This window comes from Branchiostoma lanceolatum, chromosome 5, assembly GCF_035083965.1.
Source record: "Branchiostoma lanceolatum isolate klBraLanc5 chromosome 5, klBraLanc5.hap2, whole genome shotgun sequence".
NCBI classification, from domain to species: domain Eukaryota; kingdom Metazoa; phylum Chordata; class Leptocardii; order Amphioxiformes; family Branchiostomatidae; genus Branchiostoma; species Branchiostoma lanceolatum.
The window spans coordinates 13,921,008-13,938,735 of record NC_089726.1 but is presented as its reverse complement, the minus strand read 5'-3'; the positions used below and the strand labels follow the sequence as shown (position 1 = coordinate 13,938,735).

The 17,728-nt window shown below is 42.3% G+C and overlaps 1 protein-coding gene across 3 annotated transcripts in view; it reads left to right on the top strand.

Annotated features, from left to right (window-relative positions):
• The first annotated feature begins 529 nt into the window (after nucleotides 1-529).
• LOC136435313 (prickle planar cell polarity protein 3-B-like) overlaps nucleotides 530-17,728 on the top strand; it is a 47,938-nt gene continuing 30,739 nt past the window's right edge. The window contains exons 1-3 of one of the 3 annotated variants that reach the window (XM_066428685.1): nucleotides 530-702; nucleotides 1,564-2,651; nucleotides 8,351-8,469. In XM_066428685.1, the coding sequence (XP_066284782.1) occupies nucleotides 2,331-2,651; nucleotides 8,351-8,469 (440 nt within the window). In that variant the 5' untranslated portion in view covers nucleotides 530-702; nucleotides 1,564-2,330. Of the gene's footprint in view, nucleotides 703-1,563; nucleotides 2,652-5,487; nucleotides 5,627-5,739; nucleotides 5,885-8,350; nucleotides 8,470-17,728 lie in introns of those variants that run through there. The other 2 variants (XM_066428689.1, XM_066428686.1) reach the window with 2 other exon arrangements.

The window sequence follows — 17,728 nt, the reverse complement described above, 5'->3', positions numbered from 1 at the left end:
CAGTGATACTAAATTATCACTCATTAGTACGAGAAAAGCCCATGTTAACGAATTGTTTGAAGAGAGATGTGGAACAACACGTGCACCAGCTTTAAAGGTAACGATGTTTATTTAGTTTTTATCATACAAGTCATGGCGACACTATAACTGTCACCAGATAGGCGCCAGAGAAAACTTATGAATGACGCCATTACTCATCGGACGTCCCTGTAATGCTACCAGTGCGTTCTATAATAGCTACATTAGGGCCATTGTTCATACAACCACTTACATGTAATGTTGCCAACATAAGAAACTTAAAGAGTGTATTTTCGCCTTTGTTTATGGTAATCAAGAGTTTGCTGAGACCCATTTAATGCCCACGTACAGCCATCAGCTAAGCCGCCTGGCACATTGTTAGGAGCTGGTTAATCATTAAGAATCCGCCATTGTCAGCTCAGAAGTCCTGTTGCAACAGTCCTGTTAACTGGCAGTTTATCCCCGCTTTTTAGTTTGCCGATGTGTCCAGGCAAGTTGTTTACATCCTGTGGCAACGGGCCGCAAACAGGCTGGGTACACCTGGAGAAGATGGCCGACTGCGCGGGGTTCTAGAGTGTGTGGTTAGCAAACTCCTGACTTCGGCACTCGAAACTCGCCTGATAACGCGAGACATCCGACACCTCTCGGTTCGTGAACTCCTGACAAACTGACTGACACGTCAAGGTAGGTTAGCAACAACCTAAGCCCCCTCAGCCTCTATTTTGTTGGAGTTGCCACTTACATACACCAAAACTCATTACAGACACAACCGTTGAATGTATCCTTTCATAGTACAGACGTTAAGTGCTAGCTTTCTGTCGCTTACACGAAAACCGGCACAGGTTTTAAGGCTCTTGTTTGTTGTCGTTTTGTAACGGTAAGGATGAGTAAATCTGTTTGACTTGTAGCAAAGTGGACACTTCTCTTTAAACCACAAGTTTGTCCGGAATGCTGTGGGCAAACCTACAGGTATCCGACAGGAAATAGATTTATTGTGGACATCTGCACACAGTTACGGCACCTGTGACCTTTCCGAAAAGTTCACCTGGCCCAGTAGTAACGGTTTGCTGTCCTTTGAGGACTTGACAAGTCTTTAACGGTGTTTTCTTGACACACGGGATTACATGTCGCCTGTTTTGTACCGTAATCAGGTGTGCACAACAGATTTTAGATTGTATCGCGCGTTGTGTGCCTATTGTCAGACAATACACAAGATTATGGGGTGTCAATCACTTCAGACCGCCAACTTCGGATAAGCCTCCATTTTACTTAGGTTCTCTCAAGGAGGTTATAGAGAGACCTTCTCCCTATCCTTGGGTTCTCTCTAAAACTTTTCGTCAGAAATATGTTGTGCAATTTTCTATTTCGATGAACATTTTAGATTCTGGTATAGATTAATCCACTGTTCAATATTTTAGTTGATGTATTTCATGTACGAGTTAGTCGAAAAGCTGACAGTAGAACAAAACCATTAACTAGCTGTAATTTGAAAATTCTATCTAGGGCGTTTGGTAACGGTTTTTTCTGTGATTCATTTTCATGCAGGTGTGTCAGCCAAAGTAAAATGCTCGGATCAAGGAGGATCAAATACTATCTACATTTGTGAGGGACTCGGAAAAGAAGCCAAACTTCTTGTTTACAAGACAAACATGTCCGCGTCAGGTGCCACAGGAAACTGACAACAGAACCTACGCCATTTTGTCAACATCTAACCACAAAAACAATAGCAAGTGACGCAGGGAAAACTGCGACCCCGCTTTGGCGGCTGAAGAATTTTCATGACGTCAAAATCAGACGACTTTTATTTCCTACGTTTGATGGTAAAACTAAGGTGTGCGTCGCCATGGCCACCAGCCTTTGATGTACATAACATGTGATTAACTTTTGTTCTTCTCGCGTCATCTGGTTTTATACAAGCAGCAGCTGTTCACCTTTTAAAAAGAGCCTGATAGACCTGAGGTCAGTTTTTGTAAATCGGGGTGAAGCTTCGACACGCACCGCGGTCTGTTACATCGACCCGTTAGTGCAAAACGTTCGCCTAGTGAGGACAACAGAGCCGCCTGCTTTGTGTGGAAAGCACGTCCAATAGCAACAAGTGTTTGTTCAACTCTTATGCGCCACAGCGCTCTCAAGTCGTACCTACAGGTGTACTGCGACTCTCGAGATTCGTAACGGTCTCCCAGTGCGTTACCCGTGTTAAATCGCCATTGAAGAAGGCGGGAAACGGTTTAAAGGGATTAAGACGCGGGAAGAAGGCTTATTCTGTGATCTAGGATTTGACAACGGAACGGCGAAGGAGGTTATTAGCGGACATGGCCACGTTCTACGTCACGGGGGTACGTCGCCCGCCCATACTGGCTCCCTATCGCACAAGAAGTGTGGAGAGCATAAATGCGCAGCTTTCTGCACAGAAGGGTGGCTGGCCGAACGGAGGGTCTGGACGGCGGCTGGACAAGAACGCGAGATGTATGTCGTCCCCAAGACTTAACGGCGATATCAAGAGGGATAACACCCTTTTAAGCCCTTGGAAATTCGGCTGGGAGGAGACAAGAGGATCGCCATCTTCCTCGCCAGGAGGGAGCAGAGAAAGACTGAACCTACCGTCTACACCGAGGATGGGAGTCAGGATTAAGGTAAGGAGTCACACAAATGTTGTCTAGCCTTTTAAACTTCGGGACATTTAATTTGACAAGGTACATCTCTGTGGTACACTCATACTTCATGGAGCTCGGTAAAGTTTCTATCCCGGAATGTGGATATATTTAAGAATATGAAGATCCCTTTCTTTGAAGTAGATGCAACAGATAGCGGGCACTTCTCCTGACGTGAGCAAAGTTTGCATATCGGGTCCTTCTGTTTGTTCCTAGACGCATATCTTGGAAATACAAAGTCCAACCAGCACCACCTTTTATTACCTTTTCCTGCCTTTACCATAAATACATGTAATCCAGCTGATATTTGAATAGGGGTCGATTTCAAAGATATTGTAACATTTTCTAAACCTCCGTGGTCGAACAAAAATGTGGGTCTTGTGAATTCACAGTTATGTCGCCAAGGGACGACCGCCTTTCCATCCAAAGGCGGTCGTCCCTGGGCGACATAACTCCCTCGGCGGCGAAAGTCCCTTGCCGGCATTAGAGAACCTTGGCCCGTGTAAGAAATCGCGTCACCCACCCTCCCCAAATATATACGTCGCCGTTCCAGGAAGTCTGCCAAGGAGGCTACCTGGCCAGTACTTTCATAGTACTAGTTTTATGAGAGTCTCTCTACTTTGTAGTGAATGACAAAGGGACCGACGTCGGGGTCGTGACGCGGGCAAAATGCATTCATTGTTACTTTCTAGGAAGTCACGGTCTCCTCAAGGACTGATGACGTCATGGCTATTGTTTACCTGATGTCAATGAGGTCCTGGGAGACCAAAGCTCGAACAAGCACCACTTTCTTGTACATGTCCGGTGATTTTGTCGTTTACATTATTTCGAAGCAGGATTTCCGCTCATTTTCTTTTAATGACCTTCCTAAAGTGTTTGTGCCATTTCAGCATTCTTTGGCTCTTTACCACAAGCAGCGTGCTAGCACAGGGAAACGTGCATATGCTCAAGGGGTCCTCAAGCAGGGCTCTGGGCTGCGCGCGATTTCAATTTTATCAGTAACATTATCTGCTATACATGAATAATCCGTCGCGTGGCGCCTCTTCTACTTAGTCATGCCCACTTCATTGACTCTGGGCTGACGTTATCTCAAACGGTTATCTGTGAAGGCCCCGCTAAGTACAAATAAACACAGTCACTGCCATGACTGCGTTCATTCTATGTTAGATTTCTGATCTCATGTTACATGGACCCCCCCCCCCCCCGACTTTGGCGTTATTTGTTCGCACCCAACCACCGCTAGCGCCTTGGACATGATCTATTTATTTCCTACCTCAAGTTATTTAAGTTTTCTCCTGTGGAAGTTTGTCCTCCAACTGGCTCTTTGTTTGATTTCTAACTGCTTTTTTAGGGTCAGGGGTGTAGGGTGACGTTACACTTAACTTAGAGGGCTCCATATCATTATACATGTATTTAAAAACTTTCAAGATTACAGAGATTCGGGAAAAACTACTAGTATGCAGAAGATAGAACTTCATTACTCTTGGGTAAAAGACAACTTCTGCTAAAAAAATCGATAGGCAATGCCAATGCCAAACATTCACGCTCCAAAACAAATACCAACATCCCCGCCAGGAAGTAATTTGAATGCATGTATAGTGGTGCTTTCTCTCCCAGAGAATGCCTTGAATACTTTTATCATGTGCCACTGGCGGTCCAGTCTCTTCTCGAGAAGTTTCTCTGAAATCAGACTACAAATGCCCCTCACCATTTCCGAAGTTCGCAGTACGAAGTCTTTATATCTAACGTTATCAATCTTGAATTCGTATTAAGGAGCCTACAAGAACCTTCCAAAAGTTCCATCGTGAACAACATTGAACTTCTAGCCCTAGTTGAAATGTACCACCTATATAGGAAAATCCCTGAACACCAATTTGTAACCGTTATATCTGTACTACCAGTGGTGGTGGCGTGATATCACAAATGTAACTCACTGAATTTGTTCGCGACTTTGCGCCGAATTCTACACGCTTCCCTAAAAAATGCCGAGTTGCTGTCACTGTCATTGAAGGTCGTTTATTATCTTTCTTCCTTTTTTCTCACTCAGCGAAACACAACTGCCAGAGCTATTGCAAAATATCAGTTTAAATGGACAAGGAAATGTTTGAAAGTCAAATGTTATAGCAGATACATGTACTTGAAAAATTGACTAGAAATAGGGGGCGAACAAATATTGTACCCCTTTTTTAGAATTGTCTATAGACATGTCTTCTTCCCACGTGAACTCTTCTGTTGTTATAGCAGCAATAAGAATCGAAGTTCGTGTAAGTTCTGTGTTGCTAGCAAACACATGTTCATTCAGCACGAAAAGATAGGTAAACACTGAAGACTTGTAACGCTGTAAATGAGGATTTTACTGAGTACACCTCGTAAAGAAAGTAGATATCGCACATCGTTGAAGATCAAAAGATCAAAGCCTTTGAAGCTTTATGCTTGGACATTCCTGTTGGGTGTGTTGTATAACCCCTGTCAACGCGTGTAGGGGTGGAGCATCTTGTAGCCGATTTTAGAAAGGCTCATTCACTTTTCTATATGTCGTGTATGTGTGATTGCATGTAGACTGTTTTGGTCCAGTACACCAAGGAGGTTCGAGTACACCTCATTTTGTTCACAAAGCATTACCTTTAACGCTAAACGTTGCATGTAACGATAAGCTAGACCTAATCTCTGACAGAAAACGATCAATATTTCTTTATTTATCACCGTTAGTCGTGTAAGTGGTACACGGTGAAGTTACCCCAAGGAATGGTATGGTCCGCCAGCTTTCAGGGCGTGGCCTGGTGATTGACAGCAGCGTTCCGCCCCGAAAACAGAAGGACCTGTCAATCATCCTGGCGCTCGGGCTGGCCCGCTCTCTCCTGGCTGGCATAGTTTGAATTGCTGGAGCAAAAGCGTTGGAAAACTCGCGTGCCGAGCAGGGATACAGCAGAAAATCCGCGCTCAAAACCCATGTGCAGGTAATCATTATTGTATTTTTCCAAAGTAGGACGCTCCGATACGTTATTTCTTTTAAAGAGACAGGTTTTGTTATGGTAAGTCTTAGGTATCATTGCGATCAAAGGGAGGGTGAAAAGGTGACCGTTCCGGCTCTGACACTTGGCTTGAATAGGGGGACGCCCGTGATTATAAGTGCGAAATTATTTCGGCCCTACGGTTTTCGCCATGCCATGGAGTCATTTCTGAGGCGATTTTCCTCTTTTCGACGCAGTTACAGGGTAAGATTGTTGTCCATGTGTGCGGGTAGACCTCCGTGTGTACTCAAGGCACGGCCTGACGCCGAACGCGAGAGATTTTCTCGGCCTGCGGCGCACACAATGCCGAATGTTTACCCAGGGGGAAGCGCTGATGAAAACTCGGTTTGTACAGGCTTCCAGAGAGCACAAACGTGGTCCTTGCTAATTTTACAACTCAAATAAGTTGTCCTGGTATTTCGGTTTGTTCTGTCTGTTATGTTAAGTGTTGTAGACCGTTCACTTTGTTCAGACATGCTGTCGTTTTGTGGCCTAAGGTGGGGAGGGGGGCTTGTCATTTACGACTGTTCTAGTCCGTCGCTAGCGTCGACGCAGACACTATCGGGATGTTTAAATCCGCTTTGATCATGGATCTCTTCGTTTTACGTGTTAAACCAGGCTATACATACATCGAAGGATGTACAAGAAGTCTGCATACGTCTTGATTTTGTCTTCAAACAGCCTCTTAGATTAATTGAAGGTAACGAGTCGAAATGTGAACAATCTTCTTTCACGTCATTACAGTGTCGAGAACCATCAAAAATACTGTCTGCAATTTTATCTGTACCGCAGGTGCTGGTCTTTACTATTACGCATGGGAAAATCATTAAAACTCTCTGTTTTGTACCTTCTATTTTTTGTAACATATGGTATTTTTTAGATACTAGTAGATATATTGTCAGTTTAATATGTTTACAGTAACCTGTGGTAGGCCTTCCTAGGTGGGCAGGTGTGGGATTTGGATGAGTGCCAATTTGAAAATAGGTCGAGTCAACTCTGTACCTGTTTAGTTTGAACTATTGTGTGTGGTGTAGGAGTAAATACATATCCATATGTTACCAAGAGAAGTCATTAATCTGCGGATACACATGTAGTTTACCTCCTGCTAGTTCTCTTCTCTACTGGGACAGGTGCCCATATTTCAGGTCAGCCGGTACATAATGTGTATCTGCGTCACTCTGGTTGTTTTGTTTTATCTATCTCATAATCAAAATACATACGTACGGAATGTTCCCTATTGTGAATTTTGCCAAAACTGCCTGGACGTATTATTATCAATAGTGTGTACCAGCCACCAGGTGAGCTTTACCTGGCTTGTTCTAGTTGAAGCCCCAGGGAGGACATGTTAAAAGCCACCTGGGGACCAAACATTGCAGTCCATACCTGGCCACAAAATACTTAATGTTGAAACTTAATCTCGTTGCATGGATGGAATAATGTTAATCCCAATTTTATGGCATTATGTAAAAGCATTTTTGCCCTTACATGTAACATTACATGTGTACAAGTATATAAATGTGCTGGTACAGTGTCAGTGCATGTGTATCATCAGTTTGTTTGTACCGCATAAACTTGTCTAAAACATCAACATTTGCATCTGAATCAGTGTCTCCATTTGGCAAAAAGTGATACACAGTTGACAAGTATCTACCTGGGCATCGTTCACAGTCTTTGACATTTTTATGTCTCCCCAGAGTCTAGGAGCTGAGGAAAGTGAATAGCCTTGTTGGTTTCCCCCTGCTTGTCAATTGCACCTTCTTTTTGCATGACAGAGCTTGCCAATATGGAAAGTTCAGAGGGGTGGATCTTTTCTTGGGTAGATTTTGAGTAAAATTTGTAAAAGATACAATTACAAGTCCCAAAGGCATCTGACAGGTTTAATTGCCACTTCTGGATCTATCAACAACAAAAAAAGTATTGTGTTACTTTTTGTGTATGTCTTATGTCTCACTCATGCTTGGAGTGTTTACAGAGAAGAAGAAGAAAAAAAGAAAATCCATTTCCTATGTTGCAAGCATTCAAAATTTTATCCAGTTGCTTGAGTAACTATTTTAGCGTATTTCTGGTTAGTCACATGTATGTTATGGCAGGTAGCCAGGCCAGGGGGTAGGTTCAGTTGGGATTCTTGGAGTCGAACCTGTGGCCCGGTAAAAGTGTGTTATGGTGCCAGGTCAAGTAGTGCTGTTCAATTTTCCATCCCACCAAGGTTTCCAAATGGCCTTGTGGCTTTCCATATGGAATAGCCAACATTTGTTTAAAGGAGATGCCGAGGATGCCAGGCCTTTCAGAACCTGGCTTCTTCAGGAAAGAGTGGTGTTGAATGTTACTGGAACACAGCATGACTCAGAGATGAAAGCACTGTTGTTGTGAATTGTGTACATGTATATCCTGTAGAAGTGTCACTCTACAGACATTACCATAAACATCAAAGTCAATGGGTTCAGTATTTCTTTATTTACCATAACAGAAAGTGGAATAAATAACAAACCCCTCTGGCAATGTGTAACAATAGCCACAAACAATAACCCTAGTGCATGGATACCAGTTCATACACAGCTTTGACCTATCTAATGTACATTTATGAATATTGCATAAACTTATTTCCATTCTTCCAGTGACCATACTTATTTTCGTATTATTTTGTACATGTTTCTTGTCCTTTATTTGCAGGGTTTTGTGAAGGGTAACACAGAAGAGAAGCGAGATCAGGTCATGTCTGCTGTTCAGGCCTGCTCAGCGTGTGTGAAATGTGGGGACCGGTGTCCCGGCTACCAGCCCCACTACTGGAGGTAAGCCACACACTTCTCTCTTTTTAAAGACGTAAAAACTCACACCCAACAATATAGAAACAGTTGAGAAAACCAGTGCTGAACAGTAGCTTTTGTTCAACATTCATTGATCTCACCGTGAAATAAGCTGTTTGCTTTTAGAAAGCCATGTTGTGAGCTGGAGTTTTGCCCCCCATCCCTGTGGCCAATCAGTTTCTACTGGATGGTAACCTTATATGGTATTAGGTGTGCAGAGCTGAGTTGATGCTGCTGGCTTGCACTAATGCTTGGATTGTCCCTTGACTTGCACATTAATGTATTTCAGAAGGAATGGAATGGTTTTAAATGTTTGAAATTACAGTTCATGATATATATTTGAATAGGTTGCTTTGCTTTCATAAGAACAGAGGTTAAAACTAAAAATTATGAATACTTACAAGTGAATTTGGCAATCCATACACTTAGTTCTTTTCAAAGTAATCATGTATAAGTTCACATATACAAATATATTAGCAATCTCAGAGTGCCGATTTTGGTTAATACCCAAATGGCATCAATTATGAGATTTTGTTTGTGGTTTGTAAAACAGAGGAACAATAGATATTGTCAATTTGCTAATGCATAATCATTGCTTATGTTACTACGTTGTTTACCCTCTAGATATATCTCCTTTGATTGTTATAGCAGGTTTAACAATTACACTGCACTGCTTTACAATCATGCCTTAGCCACCATTTTAATTTCACATATAATGTAATTTACGATTCCTGCCTTTCCGATAAATCAGCTAAATTGCTGGTCTCTGCAGCTGTCCAGGGTAAAAAGGAAAACTCTCTCTGTCTAATGGGTTTCCTACTTTTGTGCTAATTTTGACGAATGTTCAGCAGGACAAGTTGTGATTGTAATAGATGATGTTGAATGGAGTCATAATGGTTGGTGTAACAGATGTGAACAGATGTAAAATACGCTATGGATACAGCTGTATTCCCTTCTTTGAGCAGTAATCCAAGTTTAACTTTTTCCATCACTCCACACATTTTCTTGTACATGTACATACCCTTATCTGTCATTATTGATGCAGGAAGAGTGACAATGTGATATTGTTGCTAATGACTTTGGCTGAATTTGTGGGGAAAAGGAACTAACCAACTGTACCTAAAAGAAGTCGTGTTTCTAAAAAAGATTGTGTCTTTTTTAAATGAATAATTATTGTTAAGAAATACCAGGAAATTGAAACATGACCAGTGAAAGAAAACCACTTTCTCAGACTTTCCAACAATTTCACAATTTCTGCCTTCTTTCCAAGATCCTTTGTTTACCTTTAATTAGTGGAAAAATTATCTTCCAGTTGTCCAATTAGAAAAGAAGTCTGTTACGTTACAAGGGCTGCAGATGTATTGTTTCAGTTTTCACAAGGCTGGTTCTATTGTCAGGTTATAATTAAAAGAAGGATCACTGTCGCATTTATCAAGATAGAGTGAAACAGTTGGAAAGTTTTACCTGCAGTGCCATTGATATCATTTTTGTTAGCCCTGCAGTAATTTGTATGGGGACACTTGATTTGGTACTTAGAATCTAAGCGATATGTCCTGAAATTTGCTGGTTTATTGTAAGCTAACCATCAGATGCCTCAGTATTGGCGGAGTGTAATTTCTGACTTGAGGCAACCACAGACTATTAGCCTATCATTCTCCTTGTTTACTGCTTTGTAGTTTCAAACAGCTGGTTTCAAAGCAGCAATTTTCTTTCATTTTTTAATATTTGTTTGTGCAATTTCTAGCACACCACAACAAAAGGGAGTTCTGTTGATAGTGGCATCATGAACATTTACATTTTGGGTTGTAACCATCATCACAATTATGCAAATTTGAGGGCATGTTTCAGTGATGCGTAGCCAATTTTCTACCTCTGACCAGGTCAGGGTTGACCTTTGTGATTTAGACATTAGAATTCCAAACAGTTTGTCAACTTTGTGGTAGAAACAGTTTCAAACAAGGATCCCTTGCCCTTTCTAGATTTCAAAAGGCTACTAGCATTCAAGCTTTTAGTGTTATGATTGATGTCTGTCTGTTACCATTCCTGCTTATGGTTATTTATAGATGTTTTATACCATGGCAGTCAGTAAACTCCACATAACTGCAATTTTTCCAATGTCTGGTGTTGTGCAGGTAACAACAACAGCATGTTTTCATATGCATCAAAGGATATTGGCTGCATTCCTGCCTCGGTCTGAATATTCAGTGATATCTGTCCCTACTTGTTATTGAAAATAACAAAAGTGGTACAAACGATTTAACCACAGATTCTTGTTATACCTGCAAACATTGATAGCTGAAGAAAGGAGCTATGGTAAGATGTTGTCCCATTTGTACTTTTCATGTCCCAGGAATCCCTCCTGTTCATCAGTCAGATGATCTTATTACAAAAGCAGTCTATGTGTAAATGTACATAATGTGGACACATGTAGTTTGCTCTTATAATCAAACCCAGTGCCCTGCTGGGACCTATGTCTTTGAAGTCAGTATTTGGCTGCTGTGTTTCCCTTTGTGGGTACAGATCTGACAAATATATGCCTTAGGACAAATGCCAACTTCTATCCCCTCCCTGAACTGTGAAAACTGAACTAACCGTAGACACCTATCGGATTTCACTGGGATATTACCAGGATAAGGGCTGGTAGCGCTCACCAGATTTCAAGCTGCCAGGGCTTGAGCAACTGTAACATTTTGAACATGTTCAGTGGAGGCTACTGGGACTTGCGGGACCTTTTGTGGAAGTTCCTGCCTTTTGAGTGTCTAACTCTTGTGTGTGAACCATTCATGGCCTTCAGAGCTGAGGATTCATATTGCATGACGTCTGATCGGCCCTGGGGATTCGGCTGTAGTTCTGCCAAAAGTCTGACTGTCAGATGTAAATGATCCCAACCGTCAGCCATCTCAGGAAATATACCCCACAAGGTGGGATAAAGTCTTCAGCCTTTCAAGGAAGGGGCCTTTCCCTTTCCTGCCTTCAAAGTTTACCTTTCCTTTCGTCTTTTCCCCCAGGACATTACCAAAAGCCAGCCTTTGTTAGATCATCTTTATTGCTTATTGTTAGAAGTTTGTCAGACATTAGTGCAATGAAATATAAAAATGCCAAAGGTATTTAACTTGCTATAGATGATACAAAGTCTGTTCCATTAAACTTTAAAGCAGCATACTATTGCATCTTTCCTAAAACTAGTAAAAGACACAGATTCTGAATCTCTGAGTTGGTGTGCAGTCTTTGCTATTTTCAGTTTACCAGAAGGCTGAACAGTGCTTTGTATTCGCTGAGATCTTCTTTCAATAATTGCTAACGCAAAGAAAGGTAACATTTATGCAAAGACATAGGTCAAATTACTCAGACTAGAGGCAGATGTTCCAGTGGAAATTTCTTTCTTCTCCTTTATTTTACAATGTTGCCTTCAGACAGGCTAACAGCCATTAACTACATACCGCATCCCGACATGTGTATCATTACTTTATGCCAAGTTTGACCCCTGAAGTAAATTTTGGGGCTTAATTGAAGACCCTTCCTGAGATAATAACTGAGCTGTGAAAGACTGTATACATTGCTGCATATGGTGGCGCCCACATCAAACAGAGGGCTGGGGCAGTAGTTTGTGTGCCCTGGACCTCAGTACGTGTGCTTGAGACTTGTTGGTTTGTAATAGTACAAAACAAGGTCAGACCTCAACATTGTGGAAAGTGGCCTTTACTGTCATGCTACATTGTTACCTAAGCTAAGGAAGGTAAACTGCAAACTCACATCGATTCCTATTTCAAACATTACAACCTTTCAAGATGAAGTTTGAATTTTGAAGATGAAAAGTTTGTTACAAAATGGGAAATTGAAGTCCTTCTAATTTTCCTTCATTGAAAAATGTCAGACCACTCTTTTGGAGACTACTGATCAAAACAGGCCATAGGATGGATATCACCTTACAGTATCTGGTTTGTATTTTGAAGCTGTATGATCCTAGTATGTCTGGCACCAAAAATCAGGTATCAGGAAGTGGACGCTTAACGAGAACCAAGGGCATATTACATTTCCTTTGATTGCCGCTATCAATGTCAGGTAATGGCATTCCCGAATAGTTGTGTCGTTTTTATCTGCTTACGAATTAACGACAGTTATGATAGATTGAGGTATTGATTGGATGATGAGGTGTGCATGTCGGACAACAGTGCAGAGCATGGGGACACTAGGATCAACCAGGATGACTGCCAGACTCAACAACTTTATCCCATCTGGTCGTCCTGCTCTGTTTCTTGTATCTGTAAGACACTGACAGTAGTAGTTGGACGGACCATCACTGTCCTACTTCCTACTTCACGCACACCTTCAGGACTTGCTTGGCTGGCTAGAACATGATACATCATGTGCGGGGGTATTTGCTGATGTTTTCACCCAGGCACAAAAGAAGGGCGTATTTCCTTTTCATCTGCGGCATTGCTTTCTTGAAGATGGGTTTCGATTCAAACCATAAATACCTTACACATCCGCTTGACTACTAAAGTATGGACTACAGAAATATCTGAAGTATTAATCATCATACATAAGAAAGGAAGTTGCAAAGACTAGATGTTCCCAACTGTCCCTATCCTCTGACCTTTTATTGAGTCACAGATAAAAATTCAGTTTTCTTTTCATCCTATAAGTTAGATCGGCAGGTCCTGAGTACAAGATAGTAACTGGAAAAGTCACTTCGGACCCTGTATGGGGTAAGTGCCTGAGGTTCTGTATGAGAGAAATGTGACTGATAAAAAGTTGGTGTCTGTTGGTGTACCTCGCTATTGTGTTGTAATGATGGATGGGATGCAGGTAGTGCTAGCCTGTCAGTCTGACCTTTTGTTTACTCCATAACTTGTTGGTCAGCCTGTCCAGCTTTTTAAGATTTACACCTGCAGAAAAGGAGGATGACCATTGACAATCAATAAGTCTGTCTGATGGTAGTTGATTTCTTTGTTAGATCTTTTTGCCAGCTGTCAGTTTCCGTTCCATTTATTTCAGTCTTTGCCTGTTCAAGGTAACTGCTCATGAATTGCTTTGACATGGGCAAAAGTGCGAGGATAGTATGGCACACCATGCAGCCCTTTCATCTTCGATTAAGAACTTTGTCAGCATTTTCTTGCATCCCTTTGTACTATGTAAATTTTATATTGTAACCTTGATCTTGGTTCAACGTCTAAAGAGGAAATCTTTGAGCTAATGAAGAAGCTGAGGTGTAACCCAACTCCTGGTTTCTTCAGGTTTTATTTATCCAGAGAATAGGGCCTTTCCTAAACTAAAGGGAGATGATAAATTAGGTACAGCTGAAGGGACCCAGCTACTGGAAAGCTGTGGGCAATTATTCCCAGAACAAAAAGCTCATGTTCAAAAAGATATGACCGTCTAAGAAATGTGGTACCAAGTTTCTGGAATTCCAGGACCTTAGTGTGCATTTGAGCTGTAGAAATATTTTGAGAAAGCAAAGTTGGTCTTGAGACTTAATTGTTGGTACCAATTAGGGTCAAAGGGAAGTCCCTCTGAAAACAGAGGCAGAGGGAACATTATTTGTACTTGGCTGCCCTGTTTTTTCTCTAAATAGCTTTTTGTTTGTTTGGTAGACGAAATCCCTCCACAGTTTGATCAATGGCCTGGTCTCAAGATATCAGTTTTAACATGTTCTAAAACTAGTAAAAGAAGTACAGTCAAACCTGCCTAGGCGACCACCTTTTCAACGCGACCACCTGGCCATGGCGACCGCTTTTTCTCGGTCCCGAAAATTTTCCCCATAGGCACAAGCATTAAGCTGCCTGCCCAAGGCGACCACCCGTCCAACGCGACCGCGACCGCCACGAATTGGGACCGCACAGAGCACAATCCCTGCCCATGGCGGCCGCCTAATTTTCAAGCGTGTGGTGACATCGGATCATTTTGCTGTCGGATTTCACGGAAATGTTTTCAAGACTTTGAAGGACAAAAATATACTATATAATGTCCTTGGGAATAGCAATGTCATAGCACCAATTCCTCCATGAAGTGTTTTTATAAATCGTTCCCCCTATAAACATTGTAAAGACTAATGTTTGTGATGTTGTTGTGCCTATCGTAATCTTATAGTTTACCGCAAACTCAGTTCGGTTTTAACTCAATTTTCAAAACGAATACGTAGTGTATGGCGTCAAAAAGCCAGATTTCACACAAATTACTATCTATTTCTTGTATTTTTAACAAAAATGTGTCTGTGTCTTACTAAATTCCGCCGAAAAATGACTTCGCGGCGGGCAAAACATCGGGCGAGAAATGTTGTTCCTTGGTCCCGACGCCATCTTGGATTTGGCGCGGCTTGGATTTGGCGTAGAGTAGAGTAGCGCTGACCTGTCTAAAACACGATGCTTTTGTGTATGAACATGAACGAATACTCTAGTTATTGATGAAAATTAATATTCTCATTTTCTTTTTATTTCCATGAATCTCACAAACCTTTATTGGACGCTGTGCATTCTGCTGCACTGACTTACCTTTCGATGCGGTCGCACAGACTGACAGAGCTTGGCGGCGCGACGAAATCACACCGTTCCGTTTTCATCTTTAGTTGTCCGATCGCAAACATTTTGCCCCTTTTATCCATCGGCGCCCCAAAAAAGGCTTAGCGAGGGCCAGATGTTTTCTAGGGATTTGTCTTAGGCCTTAAAACTTCGATGATGTGCATGTGTGTGTGTGTACTATTTAATGTAACGTGTGAATGCAGAAGGGCGCTGCGAGATCATCGAGGCAACCATTGTTTTGTAGTCAAAATTATGACGAAAATTTTTACACGATGTAGAATTATTACAACGACAACGGAAAATGTAATTTTTGGAGGATCTTTCTGTCAATGAGAATTGAACCTGGTGGGGGTCATGCTGTCTAAATTCACATAATTTTCCACCATTTACGTACTGTATTTGAAAACCTCGACCTGGAAACATGTGAGTGGAATCCTCTTCATGGCGACCACCTGTCCATCGCGACCGTTTTTGCTGGGTCCGCCGGGTGGTCGCCTTGGGCAGGTTTGACTGTATATTTAGTACATGTATCTACATGTGCTAAAAGAAATGTAGTGGTACAGATAGTAGGCGAGGCTGAGTAGTTGTAAGAGTAAAAAGTACCCTGAAATTTGAGTAGTGTTGAATTTTTTACACCGGTTGGCCTGTGTACCAACATCCCAGCAGAACAAACTGTAATTCAATGCCATGGCCGGGGCAGTATTTGAAGTAAAAGGAATTGTGGTAGTTCACTTGTACAAAACCATGGATCTTTTCATGCTAAGTTAGTTTTTGTGCAACATTCCTTGAAGTTGAACCATCCTCGGCATCAGAACTTCACCAGAATACAGGGATACCAACAGCTCATCCACCCATTTTCTGTTTTCAGTGTTGTACCTGTACATGTGTCCATTTTGACCTACAATATCATTATGGGATACCCATACAGAACCATTCTGACCTCATCAATAATTGAATACAGTTATCGATCCAGGAATTTTCCTGTTGGAAACACTAGTTGATGCAGGTCTCAGTGGAGTAATGTGGCACATGCACTTGTCCACTGACTCATGGAAGAGGAAGTTGTAAGGAGGGGAGTGACCATCCTTCCTGTTGACATGTTGTCAGCCACCCTCCATCAGCATGAGGTGAAGAGGAGTGAAAAACCACAAAAGTACCACACAAGATGTTACCAACAACAGCTTGCATGGTAGTTGGTACCGCACTGTACATGTATGTGCTGATGGCAAAATCTGTTTTCCTACATGCAGTCATGTTGTGGGAAGTCTTGCCTAGTCTCATTTGTGGATGATATTGTTATGCCACCTTCCTGTTATGCTGCAGCAGTACGATAGACAATGATCTCCTCCTCTCTAATCAAAGATGCCAAAACCAGCTGTACCTGAATGATATTCAAGTGCCGTTTTGCTACTAAGCACGATACTCAACAGTCTATTTGCTGCATGGTTGTGACAGGAGATAAACATAGCCCAGATTGCGCAGCAGACTCTCGGACCTAACCCCATAGCAGGAGTGGCAGAAATCTCCCTGAGAAATTTCACACAGCCAGGAGAGATGCAGGGAAAAACGCCAACCACTCCATCCCTCCCCTTGCACCCAGTTGTTAGGAAGGATCTGCATATGTTCCATATGGATAATTCCACTAGGGGAGTGATCATCGGGGTTTAGGCGCACTTTAGACCTACAATGTTATAAGGTCGTACGATCATCGTCGTAGGCGACGGTTTTCTTTAGACACACGGTCAGGAAATATCATGGGACCCCCCGGCGCAGAATTCCATTGATATGCGCGTGTGACTGAAAGTGAACTCTTGCGCTCAAATTCAAAATGGCGGGGGAACCGCTTGTTTTCGTCAAAAGATGAAGCTTTTACTGACTTTGCAACAACTGTTGCCCTGCAGATGAGACGTTGAAAACGGTGCTCAGCAAAGAAAGAGATTGAGGCTGGTACAGAGACGGACGGGATTTAACCCGAGTTCGTGGCCGCCGCCGGGGATGTCCCGGGGATCGAGGAATAGGGGCATACTAGAGAAGTAGCCACTGGTAGCAGGGCGTCGCGCCGGAATAACTGGTTTCGGATGAGAAAAATATGTTTCCATTGCTAACTGCATGCATATTTACAAAGAAAACGATAGAAACTTTCCTTCCCGGACAGGAAACAGCACGCTGTAGGCTTATTAGCATATCACCCACTTCCGTCGCCGGCGACGATTCTTCTTTAGACGAGAAAAACACAGCCACAGGCCCCCCCGCTGAACGTCGTGCGACTGGGTCCGAGGTAGTCGCACGACATTTCGAGGATTTCCTGTTTATTGCCGTCGTACGATTGTTTTGATCGTCTTTAGATGGCCAAAAAATACCGTCGCCGGCGACGTCGCCCACGACGATGATCGCACGACTCTAAAATGTCGTAGGTGTAAAGAGGCCCTTACTGTTAGATCAAAGGTTACTTTTTTCCTGAAGTTATCCAGTTGACTGATCAACCAAAGGGACAGACATCAGGTCGTGTATGTGGTGAAAAGAAGAAGTGAGAATAGAGATGGATCATGTTATGTTCTGGCTGACAGATGAAAGGAAAGAACTTAGATGTTATGTGCTTCATTGATCTATCTTGCTTATCTAGTCCCCTGTGAAGACGACATTAATGGATAAGTTAATGCAAAGTTGAGGAATTCTCTAATCTCAAGTGTCCAATGTCACACATTAATGTTTGTGATGTCTTATGT